Raw genomic sequence first — 22,824 nt, forward strand, 5'->3', positions numbered from 1 at the left:
ATTAAAACTAAATAATAATGATGTTTTGCAGAGGGATCATGACAGTAAAAAAAATGATGATGCGAGTACAACTTTTCTTCTTTTCTTTTATTTTTTTGTGTAGTTTACAGATCAGATCACAAGATAATAAAAGCCGGGGGTCTGAAAATATAGAACATAAGTCACAGCATTGCACAATAATTTGTTTCATAATTGGAATTCCACTTAATTTAGATAAGTTCTAAGTATTAGTATACCAATGTGTCGACATATTAATTTTTTTGGCTTGATTTCTTCCCGGAAGGAAAAAATGATGAACGTAGCGAAAGGACCATTACAATAAGCGGCTGTTCCTGCTCATTGTTAAAGGAAACACATGGTTAGACAAAAAAATAAAATAAAAATAGCAGAGGATGGTTTCGATCCATCGACCTCTGGGTTATGGGCCCAGCACGCTTCCGCTGCGCCACTCTGCTCACATGGCGGCCGAGAGTCTTTCAGCATATATAAATGTTAGGAAACGCTTCGGTGAGTTTCCGTTTGGTTTCCTATGCAGAGTTTACATTTAAACACTCTAAAGAAAGTTCCTTCCTTCCTTCACCGCTTTTACTCGATAGAAAAACTCCAATCAATTCGTGTGTGTGACGTCATAAGTCCGTGTCAGGAAGACAGAATGAGATGAATCCACATGCGGTTTTTTTTTTGCCCAGAAATGTTTACAGTCGAGCAAAAAAGCTCCAATTTATATCAACGTCTTTCTTAAATCTGCCTTTTATATCAGTTCTGGTGAGATGAAACAACACAGGGTCAAGTTGTATCTTAGACTGGAGTATGGCTCTAACTGATTTATTTTTATTTACAGAACGATTGGATGGATCGATTTTTCCTGCAGGTTGGAAGCAAACAGGTCAGTTTGTGGACATCAAGTCTCTTTTGGCATTTAGAACTTAAACATAGACCAGAGTGAACGACTCTAAACACTCTCCAGGAGATACAGGACTATTATGTATTTCAAGAAATTCTACATACATGATCAAAACTTACACTATAGTAAATAACCCACCGATATGTAGTTTCCAAACCTCCATGAGAAGAGAGCTGTGTTCGTACATCCTGGTCTTTCCATTTAAGGCAGAAAATGATGCTTGTAGGTGAGAAACCTTAAGAAAAAGGCCTGGAGATAAAAAAGTAGAGCGTTTAACATGGACTTTATCAATGTGACGATTAAACACAAGACACAAAGTCAATGACACATTTTGGTTAATATACATAGAGAAATGATATTCCAGATGGAAATGGGATTTCTAGAGATTTAGTTTTTATTTAAGTCATCTTGAATGGATTATTTAAAGAGTGAATATCCAGAAAATCCAGGATTTTATTGTGAGTTCATCATGACTGACGTCTTATCTTCACGTAAAACATTTGGATGGATTTCACTGAAATAACACGTCTCAACTGCTTGAGCGCAAAGAGCTTCAGACTGTTGATCACATTCACACGCCGGCGGCGGCGGCGGCGGCCATTCGACATGAAGAGGTCATGAAGGTGGACTCAGGGTAGAACTGGACAACAGCTACATTAATCTCTATGGAATTAATCCAGAAATAGTTCAAATGAGTTGAAATGTGGTGTTTTGTGAAGACGGGCTGATGATCATGATGAACTAATGAAGCAGCTTTCATTGAGGCTTGTAGGTTAACACCTTAGACACCGTAAAAGTTGTTTTAAAGAAGTTCCTTCTGAGATTAATTAAGTATTTCTATTCTATTGCTGCAGCAGAAAACAATTCGATTCAATTCAGTTCTGCAGCATGTCAGACTATAAACTTCACTGCTTTTAAAATGTGTTTACATATTGATCAAAATACAAACGCTGACACACCCATTCTTGGTTTTCTTTTGCAGTTAAACTCAGAAATTTTCACTTTGACAGATGATTTGACATCTAAATCAAACTCAATGTACCATAACTCTCAGTTTGTTGAGTAAAACACTTTTTTTTTAAATATGGGATTATTAGACGAGAACTCATAGTGGTAAAGGAAAACTGCAGCACAGCAGGACGTGGAATTAATGGAAGCCTGTAATTCTGCTGAGTCACCAGTGTGCTGCTGCTCTGCGTTGTCTTTTAATGGTTGGTATAAAATATGAGGACCAGATCTTAGGTCTGCATCATTTTAATCTCCGTTCACACAGAAAACTTCGACTTTCCCACTCAGCCTCAGAATCGCCTCAACTCACGGAGAAACACAAAATGCATTCAAATAAACCAACGAAGACCAAAGAACAACAAACAAACAATAACCAGCAGCAACGGAACAACAGAAACACAGAACTACATTTCCCTCAATCCGCTGCGACGCCCCGGCAGTACACTGAAATAATACTTTAAAAGAAATGCTTTGGATGTATTTAACATTTTAACAGCAAAATACATAAAAGACACATCCAGAGATCATATCTATTTTATCAGAACACAATATACAACATAAAAGTAACAAAACAAACAGCCTTTTTCCTTTATGACAAATAATAAAAACAACTAGCGCGGAGGCTAATAATAATAACAATAATAATAATAATAATAATAATAATAGTAATAGTAATAGTAATAATGATAGTAATAGTAGCAGTAGTAGTAGTAGTAATAATAATAATAATAACAACAACAACAATAATAATAATAGTAGTAATAATCCCAATAATGATAGTAATAGCAGTAGTAATAATAATAACAACAACAACAACAATAATAATAATAATAATAATAGTAATAGTAATAATGATAGTAATAGTAGCAGTAGTAGTAGTAATAATAATAATAATGATAACAACAATAATAATAATAATAATAATAGTAATAGTAATAATGATAGTAATAGTAGCAGTAGTAGTAGTAATAATAATAATAATAATAATAATAATAATAATAACAACAACAACAATAATAATAATAATAATAATAATAATAATAATAATAATAATAATAATAATAATAATAATAATAATAATAATAATAATAATAATAGTAGTAATAATCCCAATAATGATAGTAATAGCAGTAGTGGTAGTAATAATAATAATAACAACAACAACAATAATAACAATAATAATAATAATAATAATAATAATAATAATAATAATAATAATAATAATAATATTTTTTATTTACATTTAAATGATCTCAAAGTGCCACAAGAAACATTTAAAATGTAAGCTAAAAAAAACAATTAAAAAAACTGTTAAAATCGTAGGTATTACAAAACTTTCTATCAGACTCAATTCCAAACAGGGAAACCTTCTGGTAAACGCGTCACAAATCAAAATAAGATTGATGGACTCAACAGGAGCAGTAACAGGCGGGTTGAGCAGGAAGCTGATGGAGGCCTGTGTGGTGTCTTCTGTCAGCAGCTTATCTTTATAAACTGTGTTATTAATTGTTAGCTCTGTGTTGTATATGCTGGTGCTGAGTACTGGATCTCTGGTAGGCCGCCTGGACACTCATGTGTGGTGTTAATTAATGGTTTGTTTATGGGTGTGGAAGTATTTCAGAGGTTATATTGTGCAGCCAGGCTGACATGTTTACATTTAGACATGTTACGTCACGCAGGAAGTTTGGGTTCGATTCCGAGTGGAGTTGCATTATTATTTTTTTTAAACTGACGTTCATATGATGTCTGGACAAGACATTCATGCAATGTCCTGGAGAGACGTAGAAAAAACTTTCATTCCATGTTTTGGACCACTTTCTGCTCAGTGGGGGGATTTTATGTGCTGACATGGGCTTGTAATAATGGATGTGGTTTGAGCAAGTCGTCAATCTGAGGCACGCGTACACAATGGAGGATTTTAGTGAAATGCAACTATTATATCTAACAATCTCTTTTCCTTTGAAAGCACAGAATTATGACTTCATTAGTAAGTTAATACATGTCATACAACACAGAAGGGTTCCAGCAGTTGCCACACCCATATTATAACAATCATAATAATACCCTGATCCAAACAAGGAGGAGACACATCGCAGGGAGAACCAAATAACAACAGAAACACAAAAACTCCAGTTAGAACCACACTGAGCCCAGAGGGAAAGTCCCAGACATCACATCTCCCATGTCATTGAAATCCCACATGACAGCGCCACCGGCATCCCACAACTATAACAGTTTAAATGTTTGAGACTAATAATGACCAACATGTTTCTTTGGTTCACTGATTTGATGATTATGCAATGCAGAGAATTAATAAAAAGCTGTTGAAGACAGTCAATCTTACTGTGGAGAGAGGAGACGTTGACTGAAATATTAACTGTTTCATCTGTTACAGTCATGTGTAATTTAGTTTTTTACTTATTCTTTAACACTTTGTTGGGGAGTAACCCCAACGAAATAAAGCTTTCAGTTAGAAGCCTTGGCATAGTTTGAAATTGACCGCGGTAGAAAAGAAAAAACATTTTTCGCAGGCCCCAGCGAGATTTGAACTCGCGACCCCTGGTTTACAAGACCAGTGCTCTAACCCCTGAGCTATGGAGCCTGTGATGAAAAGAGGTGACGTCACTTTACACTAAATACATATGTACCGTTCTCAAGTCGTCTCAAGTTCTCCTACTGTATTTAAGCACCAACAAATCCTCGTCATATTCATCGCGTCGCTCTGTTGGAACGATACGTTCACGTGTCCGCCATATTGGACCGGGAAGCACTTATCGGTGGGAAGATCAACCTCCGGGGTTTGTCTGGGATTCAGCGCAACACATTAGCATGACATTGATAGACTGATAATGTGTTTATTTGGTTTATTTGTGTGTTTTTTTTTCCGACAAAATGTGCGTATATTTCTGCTTTCCTTTGCCGAATCACTGAAGTTGATTGACGTGTGTTTCCACCAGGGGGCAGCACGAGATCTCCTTCTCTCCTATACGACGGCTCACACTGAAGACTGAGATTTATTGACTGCAGCTCACGAGAAACGATGTTTCACGTTCCGGTCCGCTCGCGCTCTCAGTCAAGAACAAATGGAAGTGTGAAAAGAGTGCAGGATGATGGGAATGATTAAAATGTTTTGGGCTCTTTCTGTTGGCTCTGTGTCATGGCTGACATTTCTGGGCGTGTTGATGAGGGCTTCCCCCCCCCCGGAGAGAGAGGCTCCGGGGGGAGAGAGGCTCCGGAGGGAGGGGGGGGGGGCACTCACAGTTCTGCTGCCTCCATGCGAAGATGGACGCGAAACGAGAAGAGGAGACATGGAAGACTTTGCTTTACTGCAGGAGGAGATGCAGCGTTTAACTGTGTAGAACTTTCAGCTCAACTTTCCCGGAGGAGGAGGAGGAGGTTTGGGTCCAGTGGGACAGGAGCACCCCGGCAGGGAGCCGTGCTCGAGCCCAAAGGCTCAGTTCATTCATGACGAGGTTCGCTGAGGTTCCGGATCTGGTTCCAAAGCTTCTGGACTCGGTGGACGAACCCAGAAGATCCCATCAGCAGGTGAGAGCGAGGATCTCTCTTCTTGTAACCACACGGTCTGGACTGGAATGAATACTGCAATCTGCAAATACTTCTGAGTATCGCTCAGTGCTGTGAAAGTCGTTGATTCTTGTACAAAATGTTAGTACTGTTTCATGACACCAACAAAGTATTTTTATATTTTATTTCTTTTAAACAATGCTTTTACCCTTGAGTACAATATAATAAATATATATAAATATAATGTACTTGTACTAAATCGTCCAGTACATCATCCCGACACCTAAAACGTTCTTTTACTTCTTTTTTTTTCAGTCACATGTAACTGGGCACAATTTAAACACAGTGAAAGTGTTTTTTTTCTCGAGTACACGCTTTCAGTACTGTGTCCTGACACTTCAAAAGTACTTTTTAAAAAGGACTTCTCAAAAACGTACTAATCAAATATGATTGTTCATATGTTCAAAACAAACAAACAAACTGAAAACTGGCAAAGTAGTGCAGTACTCAGTAGTGCAGTATTTAGTAGTGCAATACTCAGTAGTGCAGAGCTCAGTAGTGCTGTAGTGTAGAACTCAGTAGAGCAGTACTCAGTAGATCAGTAGTGCAGTAGTATAGAACGCAGTAGAGCAGTACTCAGAGCAGTAGTGCAGTATTCAGTAGTGCAGTAGTGTATAACTCAATAGTGCAGTACTTAGTAGATCAGTAGTACTCTGTAGCAGCAGTACTCAGTAGTGCAGTACTTAGTAGAGCAGTAATACTCAGTAGTGCAATATTCAGTGGAGCAGTAGTACTCCGTAGTGCAGTACTCGGTGGAGCAGTAATACTCAATAGTGCAGTACTCAGTGGAGCAGTAGTACTCACTAGTGCAGTACTTAGTGGATAAGTAGTACTCAGTGGAGCAGTAATACTCAGTAGTGCAGTAATCAGTGGAGCAGTAGTACTCAGTAGAGCCGTATTCAGTATTGCAGTAGTGTAGAACTCAGTAGTGCAGTACTTAGATCAGTAGTACTCTGTAGTGCAGTACTCGGTGGAGCAGTAATACTCAGATGTGCAGTACTCAGTATTGCAGTAGTGTAGAACTCAGTAGTACAGTACTTAGTAGATCAGTAGTACTCAGTAGAGCAGTAGTACTCAGTAGTGCAGTACTCAGTAGAGCAGTAATACTCAGTAGTGCCATACTTTGATCAGTACTAATCTGTAGAGCAGTAGTACTCGGAAGTGTAGAACTCAGTAGAGCAGAAGCTGTAGAGCAGTGGTACTCAGTAGTGCAGTACTCAGAAGAGCAATACTCAGTAGAGCAGTGTGCAGTAGTGTAGAATTCAGTAGTGCAGTACTTAGTGGAACAGTAGTACTCAGTAGTGCAGTACTAAGTAGATCAGTAGTACTCAGTAGTGCAGTACTCAGTGGAGCAGTAATACTCAGTAGTGCAGTACTTAGTGGAACAGTAGTACTCAGTAGTGCAGTACTAAGTAGATCAGTAGTACTCAGTAGTGCAGTACTCAGTGGAGCAGTAATACTCAGTAGTGCAGTACTTAGTGGAACAGTAGTACTCAGTAGTGCAGTACTCAGTGGAGCAGTAATACTCAGTAGTGCAGTACTCAGTAGAGCAGTAGTACTCAGTAGTGCAGTACTTAGTGGAACAGTAGTACTCAGTAGTGCAGTAATACTCAGTAGTGCAGTACTCAGTAGAGCAGTAGTACTCAGTAGAGCAGTACTTAGTGGAGCAGTAATACTCAGTAGAGCAGTACTTAGTGGAGCAGTAGTACTCAGTAGAGCAGTACTTAGTGGAGCAGTACTGCGTGTCTGTGTCTGCAGCCTCCTTTGTTCCAGTGTTGTGGTTGAGCGGTCGCGGGTTCGAGACCAGCCGGACCAGTTTCTCTCTCCGTGTTTACTGCCGAGGCTGCGCTGCCGGAGCCACTACTTGCTCCACATTCCGGCTCGTTACGCCCCAAACTCCGGGAGAAAAACCCATCATACGGTGGCTATCTCCACGCTGCTTCTGCCTCTGCACGTTTCTGCTGAGACGAGCCGCCGAGGCGGTGTTTCCACCCGGCGACGGTTCCTCCAGCAGATCGGTACAAAGAAGCAGGCAGGCCGGCTGGAAAACAAACGACTCCCCGGAGGAGGGAGGAGGCTGCCGGAGACGACCCGGGCCCGGCTTATTGTCCGCCGTCCCGAGGCTTTTTTTTTTTTATTAGCGCGAGGACCGTGATTTGTTTCCCGGGTAGCCATGCGAGCAGCTCGGGTCTTCGTGGAAGAATGCGCCGCGTCCCGCCGGCGTTAGCTCCGCCGCGGCTCCATGTAAGAGCCCGAACCGGCTTGGTTTGGCCTTTATGAACCGATCACGAGGGAGGGACGGAGCGGCCGGTGGGGAGGTCAGTTTAATGCCGTGTTTGGCCTCATTTTTCTCCCCGTGTCTCCTCGCAGGGCCACCGCTAACAACATGCTCCTGGCCTCCGCCGTGGTGGTGTGGGAATGGCTGAACGAGCACGGCCGCTGGCGGCCCTACAGCGCCGCCGTCTCCCACCAGATCGAGGCGGCCATCCGGAGCAGCGACCCCCGCGGAGGGAGCGTGGTCCTCGGCCAGGTGGATAGCCGGCTCTCGCCCTACATCATAGACCTCCAGTCCATGCACCAGTTCAGACAGGACACAGGTAAACCGAGCACGGCTGTCATGTTGGGAGCAGAAACCTCCTCACTGTCGTCTTTATTGTCTGCTTCCTGCAACCTGGAGGCACCGTGGACCCTGAACGCACCTGTGTGTGTGTGTTTCACCTCTGTGTGTGTGTTTCACCTGTGTGTGTGTGTTTCATCTGCTAAATCAGGCTCTGTAAGCTGTGAAATAACAATAACATGGTTTGCACTAGTCCTTCTCTCCTGTGATCCTGCTGTTGTCCAACAGCAGTCTGCCAGATGTTGGCACTGGATTTATTTGGGTCAATTTGGGGGAAAATATGCAATGTTGGGTAATACACACACACACACACACACACACACACACACACACACACACACACACACACACACACACACACACACACACACACACACACACACACACACACACACCATCTGTGTTTTCATTGTGTAGTAGTGCATTGACTTTGTATGTCTGTGTCATCATATAAATCCAAATGTGAATGTTGAGTTGTTCTCGATCATCTGTTCCAGCAAACAGCTTTGGAGGTTTACGTTTAGTTTGTGTACGAGAAAACTCCCGCAGCGGCTGGTTTGACTGTTCTCACTTGCACTGGGAGGACTTTTGTTGACAAACGAGTGTGTCATTACAAAATGTTATTTCTGAGATTGATGCACAAGTTGTGTAATATTGAGTGACACTACCAGCAGGAAGTTCTCCATTAGTTAGCCCACAGATTTAGGTTGTTATGCATCACCACAGCATCGAGTAGGGAAACTGTTTCTATAGGTTTAGCTGAGCAGCAACAGGTTTAACAGAGCAGCAGCAGGTTGAGCGGAAGCAGCAGCAGCAGGTTTAGCAGAGCGGAGCAGCAGCAGGTTGAGCGGAGCAGCAGCAGATTGAACGGAGCAGCAGCAGGTTGAGTGGAGCAGCAGCAGATTGAGCGGAGCAGCAGGTTGAATAGAGCAGCAGTAGGTTGAGCGGAGCAGCAGCAGCAGGTTGAGCGGAGCAGCAGCAGATTGAACGGAGCAGCAGCAGGTTGAGCGGAGCAGCAGCAGCAGGTTGAGCGGAGCAGCAGCAGGTTTAGCGGAGCAGCAGCAGGTTGAATAGAGCAGCAGTAGGTTGAGCGGAGCAGCAGCAGGTTGAGCGGAGCAGCAGCAGGTTTAGCGGAGCAGCAGCAGGTTGAATAGAGCAGCAGTAGGTTGAGCAGAGCAGCAGCAGCAGGTTGAGCGGAGCAGCAGCAGATTGAACGGAGCAGCAGCAGGTTTAGCGGAGCAGCAGCAGGTTGAGTGGAGCAGCAGCAGGTTTAGCGGAGCAGCAGCAGATTGAGCGGAGCAGCAGCAGCAGGTTGAATGGCGCAGCAGCAGATTGAGCAGAGCAGAAGGTTTAGCGGAGCAGCAGCAGCAGCAGGTTGAATGGAGCAGCAGCAGATTGAGCGGAGCAGCAGGTTTAGCGGAGCAGCAGCAGGTTGAATGGAGCAGCAGCAGGTTGAATGGAGCAGCAGCAGAACAGTAACAAATCTAAAAATGTAGAGCTTGATCATAACCTGGCGCGGACTGAAACAGATTGTAGTATTTATCAGTATACTGTAAATCATTGTACAAGCTCCAGGAATTTTCCAAGGAAAATGATTAAATCTAAATATGTAAGAAAATAAATCTAAAATATAAGAAAACATTTTTATTTTGTAAACCAAAAAGAAGTATTTTGGATAAAAGTTCAGTCTGATCTTCAAAAACTGACTTCAATCTCAAAATATACATTAGTTTTGTCCCAAAACTCAGGACGAGGTAATATTTTGTCAAAACAAGCAGAGAGAGAAAACCAGAGTCAGGCTCGTTGATCACGTGAAGATTTAAACATTCTATTAGAAAAGAGACGGAAGTTATTATGATCCGTGTGTGTGTGTGTGTGTGTGTGTGTGTGTGTGTGTGTGTGTGTGTGTGTGTGTGTGTGTGTGTGTGTGTGTGTGTGTGTGTGTGTGTGTGTTAGGAACACAGCTGCTACAGATCGTCATGCAGCACACCACACACACACACACACACACACACACACACACACACACACACACACACACACACACACACACACACACACACTGCAGCCTCCTCCCAAAGAAAAGACACACAGACCTTGATTCTGTGTAAAGAAAGGAATATCTCAAGGGCTAATGAGCACAGAGTTGCCCCCCCCCCCCCCCCCCCCTCCAATAGACTGAAGTCCCCAAGGCCTTCTTAAGGTTTTTGCTTCGACATGGGAGAGATACAAAGATAGCTGTGTGTGTGTGTGTGTGTGTGTGTGTGTGTGTGTGTGTGTGTGTGTGTGTGTGTGTGTGTGTGTGTGTGTGTGTGTGTGTGTGTGTGTGTGTGTGTGTGTGTGTGTGTGTGTGTGTGTGTGTGTGTGTGTGTGTGTGTGTGTGTGTGTGTGTGTGTGTGCGTGTGTGTGTGTGAGTGGTGTGAGTGGTGTGTGTGTGTGTGTGTGTGTGGTGCGTGTGTGTGTGTGTGTGTGTGTGTGTGTGTGTGTGTGTGTGTGTGGTGCGTGTGTGTGTGTGTGTGTGGTGTGTGTGTGTGTGGTGCGTGTGTGGTGCGTGTGTGTGTGGTGTGTGTGCGTGTGTGTGTGTGTGTGGTGTGTGTGGTGCGTACGTGTGTGGTGTGTGTGTGTGTGGTGTGTGTGTGTGGTGTGTGTGTGGTGTGTGTGTGTGTGGTGTGTGTGTGTGTGGTGTGTGTGTGTGTGTGTGTGTGTGTGTGTGTGTGTGTGTGTGTGTGTGTGTGTGTGTGGTGTGTGTGTGTGTGGTGTGTGTGTGTGTGGTGTGTGTGTGTGTGGTGCGGGCATGAATCTGTGCGTCCGTCTGTCGTTTGGAAAACTGACTTTTGCGTACTGACCCGACTAGGAGGAGTTTATACCTGCAGGTGTGTTTGCAGAAGTACGGACTTGCAAGACGTGTGAAAGCCGTTTCTTGCCAGTTGCATTGTGGGTAATTTGGCTTCCCAAGTCTCCACAAGCCCGCTCTTGATGCGTCCTCGATAATGTGGGCGGAGCAAGTACACGTCATACTGCATACTCGGTGAGATGTGTACATAAGATTGGATCAGTACTCGGTGTCCGAATGGAGACGGTTCACAAATACGCGAGAACTAAAGTACGTACAAGTACACATGTTGAGAAACTACCTTTGTTTCAAACGTAAAACAATATGGCCGCTTCCAGTGAAGCTATGCAAGAGAACAAACATAAACGTTGGGTTGTACTTCACTCATAAGAGCACAGTTGATTAATTAATGAAATCATTAACTCAGCGCTACTTATTTGTGGCCTTGTTTATTTATTTCCTTTTTTTTTTTTTTTAGATAGAAATCAAACGTGTGATTTAATATTTTGGCTCATTTATATAAATGTTTCAGAAGTGAGCGATGGTACGAGTAACACGCATTACAGTAATTATTGTCCTGAGATGAATCACGGAGTGGACGTGGAGGACGTGGCTGTGATGTGGTACTCGTGGTACTCATGGTACTCGTGGTACTCCCGTCTCTGGTGGGACGGTTGGAGGTTCATATCGTCTCAACCGGGTCCAGGAACTAGACCTTTGTTACTATTTGGCTTCACTCCTGTTTACCAGAGGCGGATCACCTCATTAATCCTGAGCGCCGTCCTCCTGAAAGAAATGAAATGAAAATCAGTTTCTTTAAAGACGAGGTCACGTCCACATTCTAGAGCATCTTCCTCCCACTAACTAAAGTTAGAGAGTCAATCAGTTGTTAAACTGACCCGCATGGCGCCGACGGCCCAGCTAATGCTAACGCTACGATAGCACACTATTAACACGGGGACCTCACCACGGAACCAGTTACTGTTTTATTTTCCCCTCCTACTTTTAGAGAAGTAACTCGGAGCACCAGTAACTTGCACGGCACCGTTTACCAGGGAGGTTTGAAGACTTTTAATTTGAAATTTCAACACAAGCAGCTGAGTGGTGTGACGAGCTTCAGAAGAAGAATTCTGACTGTGAGCGGTAGTTTGAATAAACGTGCGCCGCTGCTCTGTGGCCAGAGAGTGTCGGTTTGTGAAAAGAAGATGGAGTAAAAGTTTTTCAGGATGAACGCTGCTCATGCTTTTACTTCACGAGGCGTTTAAAGACCCGACTTGTCATCAGTTCCTTTCTCTCAGCCTCTGAGGGCATCGTCTTCAGCAGCTTGTTGCTCCTCTCGGCCCAGCTGCTCCTGCTGAAGGAGACACATTCCCAGACCCCCACAATGCCCTGGGGCGTGAGGGTCACGGCGGAGGGCGGGTGGGGGGGGTGGGGGGGGGCGCTCCCCAGAGACACCCGGGGTGGGGGTGGGGGTGGGGGCGGGCTCTGGTGAATGGAGCGGAGGACGAGGAGGGGGCGGAGAGGCATCAGACATTCAGGCTGACTTTTGTTTACTCGCACAACAAACGTGACTTTTGGAGCAGGAAGTAGAGTGTGAGTGTGCGAGCGCCGCGGCTCTGTCGGTGCGTAGCGGCGGCTCTGTCGGTGCGTAGCGGCGGCTCTGTCGGTGCGTAGCGGCGGCTCTGTCGGTGCGTAGCGGCGGCAGTAAGAGGAAGTAAACACAGGAAGGTTTCAGCCGAGTGTGAATCCAAACAGTATAAAGGTAGGGCTCACATGGCAGCAGTGAGGACTGCTCAGTAGAAGACCCGGGGCGATACAGACATTAATGTAGAGGACAAGAGGAACTAAACGGTTAAAAAACATGTCGTCTTCCCACATTCAGTATTTTCTGCGATTGAGGCAACATTCAGTTTGGGTTGTATTTACTCCAATGGAGGGCTGGGCGATTCGGCCCAAACAGAAAATCTGTTTTTTCTTTTCTCAAGACATTTAGAAACGTTTTGTCCGAAGTGCAGCTTTATTGCTGTGATTGTCCTCAGAGTTCAAATGCATGGAAACGATCCCAAAATACAAAGTAAACGAGGCTCCGTCATTCAATAGATTCAAGCTTTAACTCGAATGAGCTAAATAAAAATAGTTTTCAGCTACAAATTCGGTAAATGGATTTTCTTGCCCCGCCCTACTCCGATCTACTGACGCTAGCAGCAGGAGGGGCAGGAGGGGCAGGAGTCTACATCTAAATTTCTATGTGGTCTGTCTTCTTCTGCATTTTTGGTGTATTTGGTGAGTCACAGCGCCCCTAAAGGCCTGGCATGTGTACTACATGCCCTGAAGCCTCGTGTTGAGCCGTGTTCATAGTGAGGTGAGGACGGATTGTTTTTTGAACCTCGGGGAGAAAAAAGATCATTTTGGCTCGTGTGGATGTGGCCTAATGTTGTTGTCCTGTCACTCTCTCTCTCTCTCTCTCTCTCTCTCTCTCTCTCTCTCTCTCTCTCTCTCTCTCTCTCTCTCTCTCTCTCTCCATCTTTCTCTCTCTCTCTCTCTCTCTCTCTCTCTCCATCTCTCTCTCTCTCTCTCTCTCCATCTTTCTCTCTCTCTCTCTCTCTCTCTCTCTCCATCTCTCTCTCTCTCTCTCTCTCCATCGCTCTCTCTCTCTCTCTGTTGTCCCTCCGTCTGGCTCTAGAATGCAGAGAGGGCATGACTTGCAGGGCATCGACTCATTCTCCGCCTGCACTCGTATTGTGGCGCAGTGTTTAGCACGCTCGCCTCACAGCGAGAAGATCTTGGTTCAAGTCCTTCCTGGGACCCTTTCTGGGTGCACTTTGCATTTTCTCCTGGTGCGAGCGAGGGTTTCCTCACACGAGTCCCAAAAAAATGCAGTTGCGAGGCTTTCAGTTTTTTTGTCAAGTCGTCAAAAAAGCGACTCGAGTCCCAAGTCACACTGCCTTGAGTCGTCATCTCTGGGTTAGAGCTGCAACCCACTTGGGTTTGTCCTCTCTAATTCCAACATCAGGGAACTGGAGCTGCTGGAACCCTCTGACAGGGTGGCAGTACAGCTTCTATGTTTGTGTAATGAGTTCAGATTAGAGCTGTACATGAATATGTTGTTGTTAGAGCGGTTCACTCCATTTGATTTGTCAGTATTATAGCTGCTGACACGGGACTTTTCCTCCTGAGCCGGTCGGTGATGCTCCGTCTGTCCTCTGCTTCATCCGGGGAAGGATTCAGCGATCAGTTCAGCTGATCCTCTCCACCTCAGCATGTCGGCGGTCTTTTCTCCTCCAGCTCTGCCTTTTCTCTCTCTCTCTCTCTCGCTCTCGCTCTCGCTCTCTCTCTCCCTCTCTCTCTCTCTCTCTCTCTCTCTCTCTCTCTCTCTCTCTCTCTCTCTCTCTCTCTCTCTCTCTCTCTCTCTCTCTCTCTCGCTCTCGCTCTCACACTTTCTAAATGCTGAAATTTGACTTTGAGTCCAACACTCGAGGGACGGGATGCTTTCAAGGTGAGACAAAGACAAAAAGAGAGATGCGAAGGATAAAACGGGGTTAACGGGGAGAAACGATACCGGGAAGAGGAAGTCAGACAGGGAGGAAGAAAGAGGACTGAGGAGCACAAAACATAAAAGGACACGTCAGAGTGAAAAGTATTACAGGTGTATTTGATGACTTGTTTTCACAAAGGACGGATATTTTCCACTGGGTTCTCTGTTTGCTCGATCCTGACACGTACAACTTTTGTCTGGTGATGAATTTTCATCAGGTAATCTTGAACTTCCCTGTGGATTAAGTGTCTGTCTGAAACCTACAATTAGATTTATGATGTGCTAGTTAGTAGATGTTATAGTGTTTCAGACACCTTCAGATATTATTTCCTCCTCTCATTAGAACTTTATTTTGGCGAGATGTGGTCTTTTTTCTCCAATCCAGAAAATGAATTTGGGCTCAACAAGATAACTGACGTGAGCGCAATGCAGAGTATTTGAGTACTCGTCAGACTACAGCGTCTGTACTGAAGTTAACGCGAGTGTTTAGCGGAGTGAGCCGCGGCGGGACGGACGCGGTGGTCCAGTGGTTTGCTGTGCGGTCCCTCTGTGGTCGCGTCATAAATCACAAGTTGGAAACCAGCAGCCAGAAGAGATAAAAGAGCCGAAAGGGTCAAAGCTGTGAGACTCTGCGGGTCGGGTTACTGTTACTGTGAGGCCCTGAGGGACACACACACACACACACACACACACACACACACACACACACACACACACACACACACACACACACTTCTCGGTCTGAATCCTACGAACATTGAAAGCCTGAACTTTTCTCATGGCGACATGAAGCGGAGAGCAGGAAGAGGAACGTGCGGCCCGGCGGTCACATGAGAGGGTTTACAGCAGAACAACCCGGTTGAGCCAATAGCAGCACTGAAAACAACCACCGCTGTTTTAGTTACTGTTCCTTTTTTATTTTCTCATGTATTAATTCAGGACAAAGCCCTCGGGCCACCGCGGGTGAAAACATGCTATTGCTAGTTGTGAAAACGTGTGAAGCGTACATACAGTGACATAACTCCGAGGGAGAAAGCAAAGCGGGAAACCATCCCAGACTGAACAACGACAAGGAGTTTGGTCTACGTCAATGGAAAGAAGTGACACTTGGCCACCCCGGCTAGCTCAGCTGGTAGAGCATGATACTAACAGTCTCTAGGTAGAGGGTTCGTGTCCCACGCCGGGCGCCACCTTCCTGTGGGATCACCTCCTGCAGGAAGGTTCTTAATGGTGCGATGTGATCTGGGTGACGGTGCTCAGACTGTCACCACCACCACCCGGGAACGGATCAGAGGGAGAAGATGGATGGATGGACACTGGATGGATGGACACTGGAAGGATGGACACTTGATGGATGGACACTGGATGGATGGACACTGGATGGATGGACACTGGAAGGATGGACACTTGATGGATGGACACTGGATGGATGGACACTGGAAGGATGGACACTTGATGGATGGAGACTGGATGGATGGACACTGGATGGATGGACACTGGATGGATGGACACTTGATGGATGGACACTGGATGGATGGACACTGGAAGGATGGACACTTGATGGATGGAGACTGGATGGATGGACACTGGATGGATGGACACTGGATGGATGGACACTTGATGGATGGACACTGGATGGATGGACACTGGATGGATGGACACTGGATGGATGGACACTGGATGGATGGACACTGGATGGATGGACACTTGATGGATGGACACTTGATGGATGGACACTGGATGGATGGACACTTGGCCAGAAAGATGTGGATTCTGGGTTCTTGAGCACTAAATGGTGGAACAAAGACTGCTGGATGGAGAAATTAAAGTGTGAGATCAAAACATTGTTTTGGTTTGTGTAAATATTCTTCAGTCCTTTGCTGCCACTGCTGGTGAAAATCTGTCATTGCTGCGTGAGGATGGTGCGATGTCGAGCAGCGATTCTCAGCTGGTGGGTCATGACCCAGAGTTGATCGCGGCAGCTGCTCAAAAATATATAATACTGTTGGGCTGGTCTTTTATTTTGAAAAGCCTTTCTTTTCTTCTTTTTTTGACAGACGTGCGTCAGAGACGTGCAGCAGTCAAACATTTTTCATGGTAACCATCATTCGATTGAAGCTGATTTAAAGTTTGTGTTGACGCTCAGATGCAAGATGGCAAAGTGCAAATGTGACCTGGAGGATTTAAAATATCGATTTTCATATATTGAGGATAAAAACTAAAGGAAACCCCAGAGTCGGTTCTGGGGTGAAGTGCTTGAGCATGAGAGCACGAAACCATTCAAACCAAAGCGCCATTTAGAAACCAAGCATGAGTCGCTCTGTTCTGTCGCCACAGACTCTGAAACTTTATAGAGACTAAAGCCCGACTGTCTCGTTAACTTCCTCTGATGACCTGGTCTGTGTGTGTGTGTGTGTGTGTGTGTGTGTGTGTGTGTGTGTGTGTGTGTGTGTGTGTGTGTGTGTGTGTGTGTGTGTGTGTGTGTGTGTGTGTGTGTGTGTGTGTGTGTGTGTGTGTGTGTGTGTGTGTGTGTGTGTGTGTGTGTGTGTGTGTGTGTGTGTGTGTGTGTGTGTGTGTGTGTGTGTGTGTGTGTGAACAATAAAGTCCAGATGGCCACGCTCTCCTTCCACCTGCTTCAGCCCTCTTTGTGCCTCCTTCCCTTCACACACTTTCACTTCACTCACGTTTTCACACACACTCACCATATCAACATTTGCCCTCAAGTCTTTGCCACACACAGTCCGCTCATTCACCTGTGTGTGTGTGTGTGTGTGTGTGTGTGTGTGTGTGTGTGAGAAAGAGACTTTGTGAGTTTCGGTCCTCTATCGACCTGTCCTGTGTCTACCTGTCCTGTCCTGTCCTGTCCTGTCCTGTCCTGTCCTGTCCTGTCCTGTCCTGTCCTGTCCTGTCCTGTCCTGTCCTGTCCTGTCCTGTCCTGTCCTGTCCTGTCCTGTCTTCACCCGTCCTGCACTGGATGGCTGTTTGCAGCTGGTGAACCAGTTCTGAGAATGAGACTGTGTCGCAGTAAACATCCCCCAAGCCTGGAAGCCAGCATTAAGAAGCTGCATGAGACGGACGATCAGTACTAACAGAAGAACATGTTTCAGCATAGTGAGGAGTATCTTTGATCGATGTGCTGGATGATACACCTCATTGTTTTCATTCACAATAATCATTCCCAATATCCATGAAACTATTATACATTTGTGTTTGCGGCTTTTTTCTAAATACACGTGGTCCTTTGAAGGATAAGATCAATCCACAACATTTAATAAACAGAATGTGATTACTGGTTATTTTGTCTCATTTCAGCCTCACATTTATTCTCCCTCTTTGTTGACGTCTGTATGGTCATCCCCCTCTGCTAGAAAGACACACACACACACACACACACACACACACACACTCTTGGCCTGGCATTAACTGAATAGGCTGTTGCCCCTGGCGACAGAGGTAATTTCTGGTTGGTTGCTTCAGGGACCCTCCTGCCACCGCTCTGCCCCCCCCCCCCCCCCCCCCCCCCCGAAGAGACAGAGACACATTGTTCAGCTTATTTATCAGATTTCTTTCATTCACTCAGCTCAAATTGTTTTGTTTTGCACGTATGTGATTTATAAAGTGTCCATCGAGGCTTCGGACTGTGTGACTGGCTGAGCTGCAGCCCTGCAGATCACCGGAGGTTAGATTTATGGTCTGTTTATGACCACGGTGGAACCAGCCTGGTTCTAGGGCCGCTTTACAATAGTTGTGACCTGGTTTTAAACAAAGTTTAAACTAGCTGCAGAGAACTCCTCCGCTCATGTAGAACAGTCTGTTATTTCTGTGTTGGATGTGGAGAGTCAGTCCATTGTTTGTGAAGTTGAAGTAAAATAAAATTGATAAAAGGAAAAGGATGGAGTGTGTGAGATGTTTTTTAAACTATTTCATACTCTGAATTGCTTGAGCTTAAGATTCTTAATTGCTTGCTTAAAAGTATTGTTGTATTTCTTTATGGTATAATAATGCAAGTATACCCTTTTAATGATAAATAAACTTTTATTTCTTAAGAATATTTAAATTTGGGATTGTATTATGAAAACATCTGTCCCTCTCCTCCTCAGGGGGTCTCATGCTGCTCTCAGGTGTGCCAGGTGCCCCCCCCCCCCCCCCCCCCCCACACACACACACACACACACAGAGTGATTGACAGGCGGTGTTGGTAAAGTTCAGTTTCTACATGAACCAGTTCAAAGTTCAGTTCACAAATTTTTATATGAACGAGTTCAGTTCATAGTTCTAAATTCAGAGTTCCAAAAATGAACTAGTTCATAATTCTTTAATTTCAATATGTTGCTTATATATATATATATATATATATATATATATATATATATATATATATATATATACGAGCTTTGGAGTTACGTGATGCACCTGAACGCATCACCCAGTATCAGCAGCATGAAGCTTGTTAACCTTTAAAAAGCCGAGTCGTCCTCCGCAGGGCTCAAAGCATGTAAAATAAATTTTTTTTAAAAAGCAGCGGCTTGTCGTCAGGAAAGTAGAGTAACCATACGAAGATGAAGTATTAATGGTGAGACAGAGTCTGAGGTAGAGCTGCTGTCTTCTACTTGTTTTTGTCGTGATGCTTCACATGTTGATGACGTAGGAGGTGGAGCCACTCTGGGGGCTGCTGTTGCCAGATCGGCTGTTTTCCCCCCGACATGTTAAGGCCCGTTTACAGTGAGTCTTACTGGGTTTTCACTGGAAGGATCAGGAATCTGGCAACTCTCTGAAACAACATTAAACTGAGAGAGCTGCTCACTAACACCAGAATGAGAGCCGCTCACTAACACCAGAATGAGAGCCGCTCACTAACACCAGAATGAGAGCCGCTCACTAACACCAGAGCCGCTCACTAACACCAGAATGAGAGCTGCTCACTAACACCAGAATGAGAGCCGCTCACTAACACCAGAATGAGAGCCGCTCACTAACACCAGAATGAGAGCCGCTCACTAACACCAGAATGAGCGCCGCTCAGTGACGTCTTTGGTCAATGAAACATTCTCCAGCCTGGAAAACTGATCCAGCTCATTTTTAATTATCGTGCAATTAATTGATTTATTGATTATCGCCACAGGCCTATCTCTAATACATTGTCAATACCATCCTTTGAGAGAGTCCTCATCTCACACACACACACACACACACACACACACACACACACACACACACACACACACATATTTCCAGCATTTAAATTTTGCGGATCATACCAGTTTGTTGATATCTTCGGTCACGGAAACTCACGAAGATTGCCGAGACAAGATCTCGATTTGCACTGGAAAATCGATTACTGGTCAGTTTCACAACATTTCAGATTATCCTCATGACTTGGATCTGGATTAGGTCTGGCTTTTTTGGGGGGCTGAATCAGTCCAATGTTGATATTTTCATTGGAGCTGCCATGACGCCATCTTTGATATCCCAGAAACCCTTGCAGCAAACCAAATGTTTTCCGAAGGTGATGTGATCGGTTTGGGAGATTGCGGGTTGGAAATGAGAGGTGATGGTCTTGTTTTGGTGTGTTTGTTTATTCTCTGTGCAGAAGGATTCCTTTTATGGGAAGTAAGTACCACTACAGGTCGGCCATGTTTGTTTACAAGTGGATGAGCAGAAGGAAGAGGGGGGGGGGGGAAGCGCTCATAGCCTCCATCAATCAATCAGGAGGGAATAGAGTCCGTGAAAGAATCTCTCCACCTTTGGAGCATAGATAAAATCTTGGTGGATACAGTGGATCAGAACACTGGTGTTGTGTAAACAGACCCCCCCAAATAGTGAAGAAGGTTTTGCGGATACACTCGTATTCGTTGTCGTGTAAACGGGGCCTCAGTGTGAACGTTTTCCAAGCTGTGCCACGGAGAATGGAGGCGCACGGCTTTACTCGAACATCTGAGCCATGCCACCGGAAATACGTTCCACTGGTCCAGCGTTTACTGTCGCGCAATGACATCGCATACCTGCGTCGTTACGCTGCATTCACCAACGCCACCTACATTTTAACCGGACTCTCCGCAGTGGGAACACAAGTTGAGACTGGATGCACTTTGACTAGTCTTGGAGTCTTAAGAGCAGATTTAAAGTAATAAGTCTGGCTTAAGACTAATTATAAATTAGTTAGTTATGACCTGGTTATAGACCAGTTCAGGGTTGGTTTCCGGTCTGACATCAAGTTTTGATTAGTTCTAAGCTGGTTTAGGAGTAGTTTGAGAAGCCAATATACTCTGGCTGGTTTAATTAGTTTAATCTGAGGCTAGTTTGCTCTCATGTGGGACCAAATTCGGACGAGTCATAATTTGGTTCAGCCGGATTCTGAACCTTTTTGTGGTTGTCTTTATGAAGTCAGTGTAGAACAGCTTTGGACTACTATAACACAATTAAAGACTCTTTGAATTGTTTACAGACCAGTTCAGGGGTGGTTTGTTCTGGTTTAACATCAAGTTTTGAAAAGTTTTTGACTTGTTTAGGACTCGGTTTAGAAGGGTTCATGTATTGACAATACTCCAGGTCACCCAGTGCATTGTAGTTGGTTTGAAATAGTACCATTTTATTTAGCATTTGTGTGTGTGTGTGTGTTGTTCAGGGACCATCCGTCCGGTGCGGAGGAGTTTCTACGACCCCTCTTCGGCCCCGGGTCAGGGCTGGCAGTGGGAGTGGGAAAATGACGCGGGATCGTGGACGGCGTACGACATGGAGGTGGCCATCACCATCGAGAGCGCCCACAGCCGACAGCAGCCCGGCCTGGACCTGACACCACTCGGCTTCTGCTACCTCATCGACTTCCAGAACATGACGCAGGTTTGTCTCCATCTCTGTAGTGCTGTCAACAAAGCAAGGGAGGGGCAGCATTGAGGAATCTAAACTATAAAATGTTTTCCTTTTTAAATTTTACTGTACTGCCTCGGGGAAATTCCTTTACCGAATTGACCCATCGGGCGCAGCCACACAGAGCAGCCACACAGAGCAGCCACACAGAGCAGCCACACAGAGCAGCCGGCGGAGGCCCAGGGTCTTGCTCAGGGATCCACGGTGTTTTTGGGACTTGTTTTGACTTATTTCACATTTTCTAAACTACATAATTCCAGGTGTGTCCGTTCATAATTCTGATGCCTTCAATTTGGATCTATGAGGTAAATACTCAGAAACTATAGAAAAAACCTTGAATGAGAAGGTGTTGGTGTTGGACTGGTTATATATATATATATATATATATATATATATATATAAAACTTAATAGAGTAAATAATAGCTGTACAAAATTGTATTGTGCACTAATACATGCTGAATTAATACAAAGGACAGAGAAGGGATGTATAAAGAATGAGAGCATATATAACAGTAAAAACCAGAAGCAGACAAAAAGTTGTGTTAATGTAGGAAAAAGGGAGGTGAACACACATATTTCTGCTTTCTGCAGGTGAACAGACAGAGTCAGAGGTGTCGGAGGATCCAGAGACGAGCGGACGTAGCCTACCCTCTGGTCTCTGGCCCGCTCCCCGTCCCCAAAGGAGGAGGTCTAGGAGGAGGGGGGGGTCTGACGGGGGCCCTGCTGGGAGTCGGGGTGTCTGGTACCAGCATGGGGATCGGAAGCTCCATCTACCCTAACGGAGGCATTCCGAGCACCGGGCTGGGGCAGCCCTGCTCCTGCCAGCAATGCATGCTGGTCCTAAGTGTGAAGACCAACACCGCAGGAGGGGGAGGGATCCAGACGCTGGGCCGGCGTTCGTTAACCATGCAGCGGTCCAAGAATTCGGTACCAGCCGCCTCCAAACCTCTGAGCCCGTCGAAGTCGGCCACTCTGGGTCGAGGTCTGCAACAGAACTCCAACTCTAACTCCAACTACTACCAGACACTACCGCACGGACTCGCCATCTCCAGGAACATCGCCTCGCCCCGCAGGAACGCTCAGCTCTTCGCCCAGTCGCTGGCCGCGCTCACTGCGGGCACCTCATCCATGGCCATCTCTGCGTCTTCCAGCAGGCCGCCGCCACCGTCCCTGCCGCCACCTCAGCCCCCGTCATCCATCCCCCCATCCATCCCCCCCAAACACTCCTCATCCTCGTCGTCCTCCGCCAACGAGCCGGTGCCCACTGCCACGCTCGTCACCCCCCGCCAGCAGCATCACCACACCCCCTTCCCCCGTGCCTTCCCCGTCACCAATGGTGATGAAGCCGCAGCGCACGCCGTCCATCGTGTGTCACGCCCCCTTACCGCAGCGCTCCAGCCTGGCCGGGTTGAGCCGGCCGGCGCTGCAGAGGATTGCTATGGCTCAGTCCAGGGCACTCATCGCCTCAGGGTGA

At 45.5% G+C, this 22,824-nt stretch overlaps 1 protein-coding gene across 1 annotated transcript; it reads left to right on the top strand.

Annotated features, from left to right (window-relative positions):
- Nucleotides 1-7,330: 7,330 nt before the first annotated feature.
- Nucleotides 7,331-22,824, top strand: LOC308110263 (uncharacterized protein; the record flags this gene model as incomplete). The annotated part of the gene is given in 5 exon segments (XM_080464462.1): nt 7,331-7,741; nt 7,868-8,094; nt 21,108-21,322; nt 21,942-22,631; nt 22,633-22,824. Coding segments are annotated over 5 exon segments (1,326 nt in total). The 5' UTR covers nt 7,331-7,739.

The sequence above is a fragment of the Lipophrys pholis genome, assembly GCF_963383615.2.
Source record: "Lipophrys pholis genome assembly, chromosome: 5".
NCBI classification, from domain to species: Eukaryota; Metazoa; Chordata; class Actinopteri; order Blenniiformes; family Blenniidae; genus Lipophrys; species Lipophrys pholis.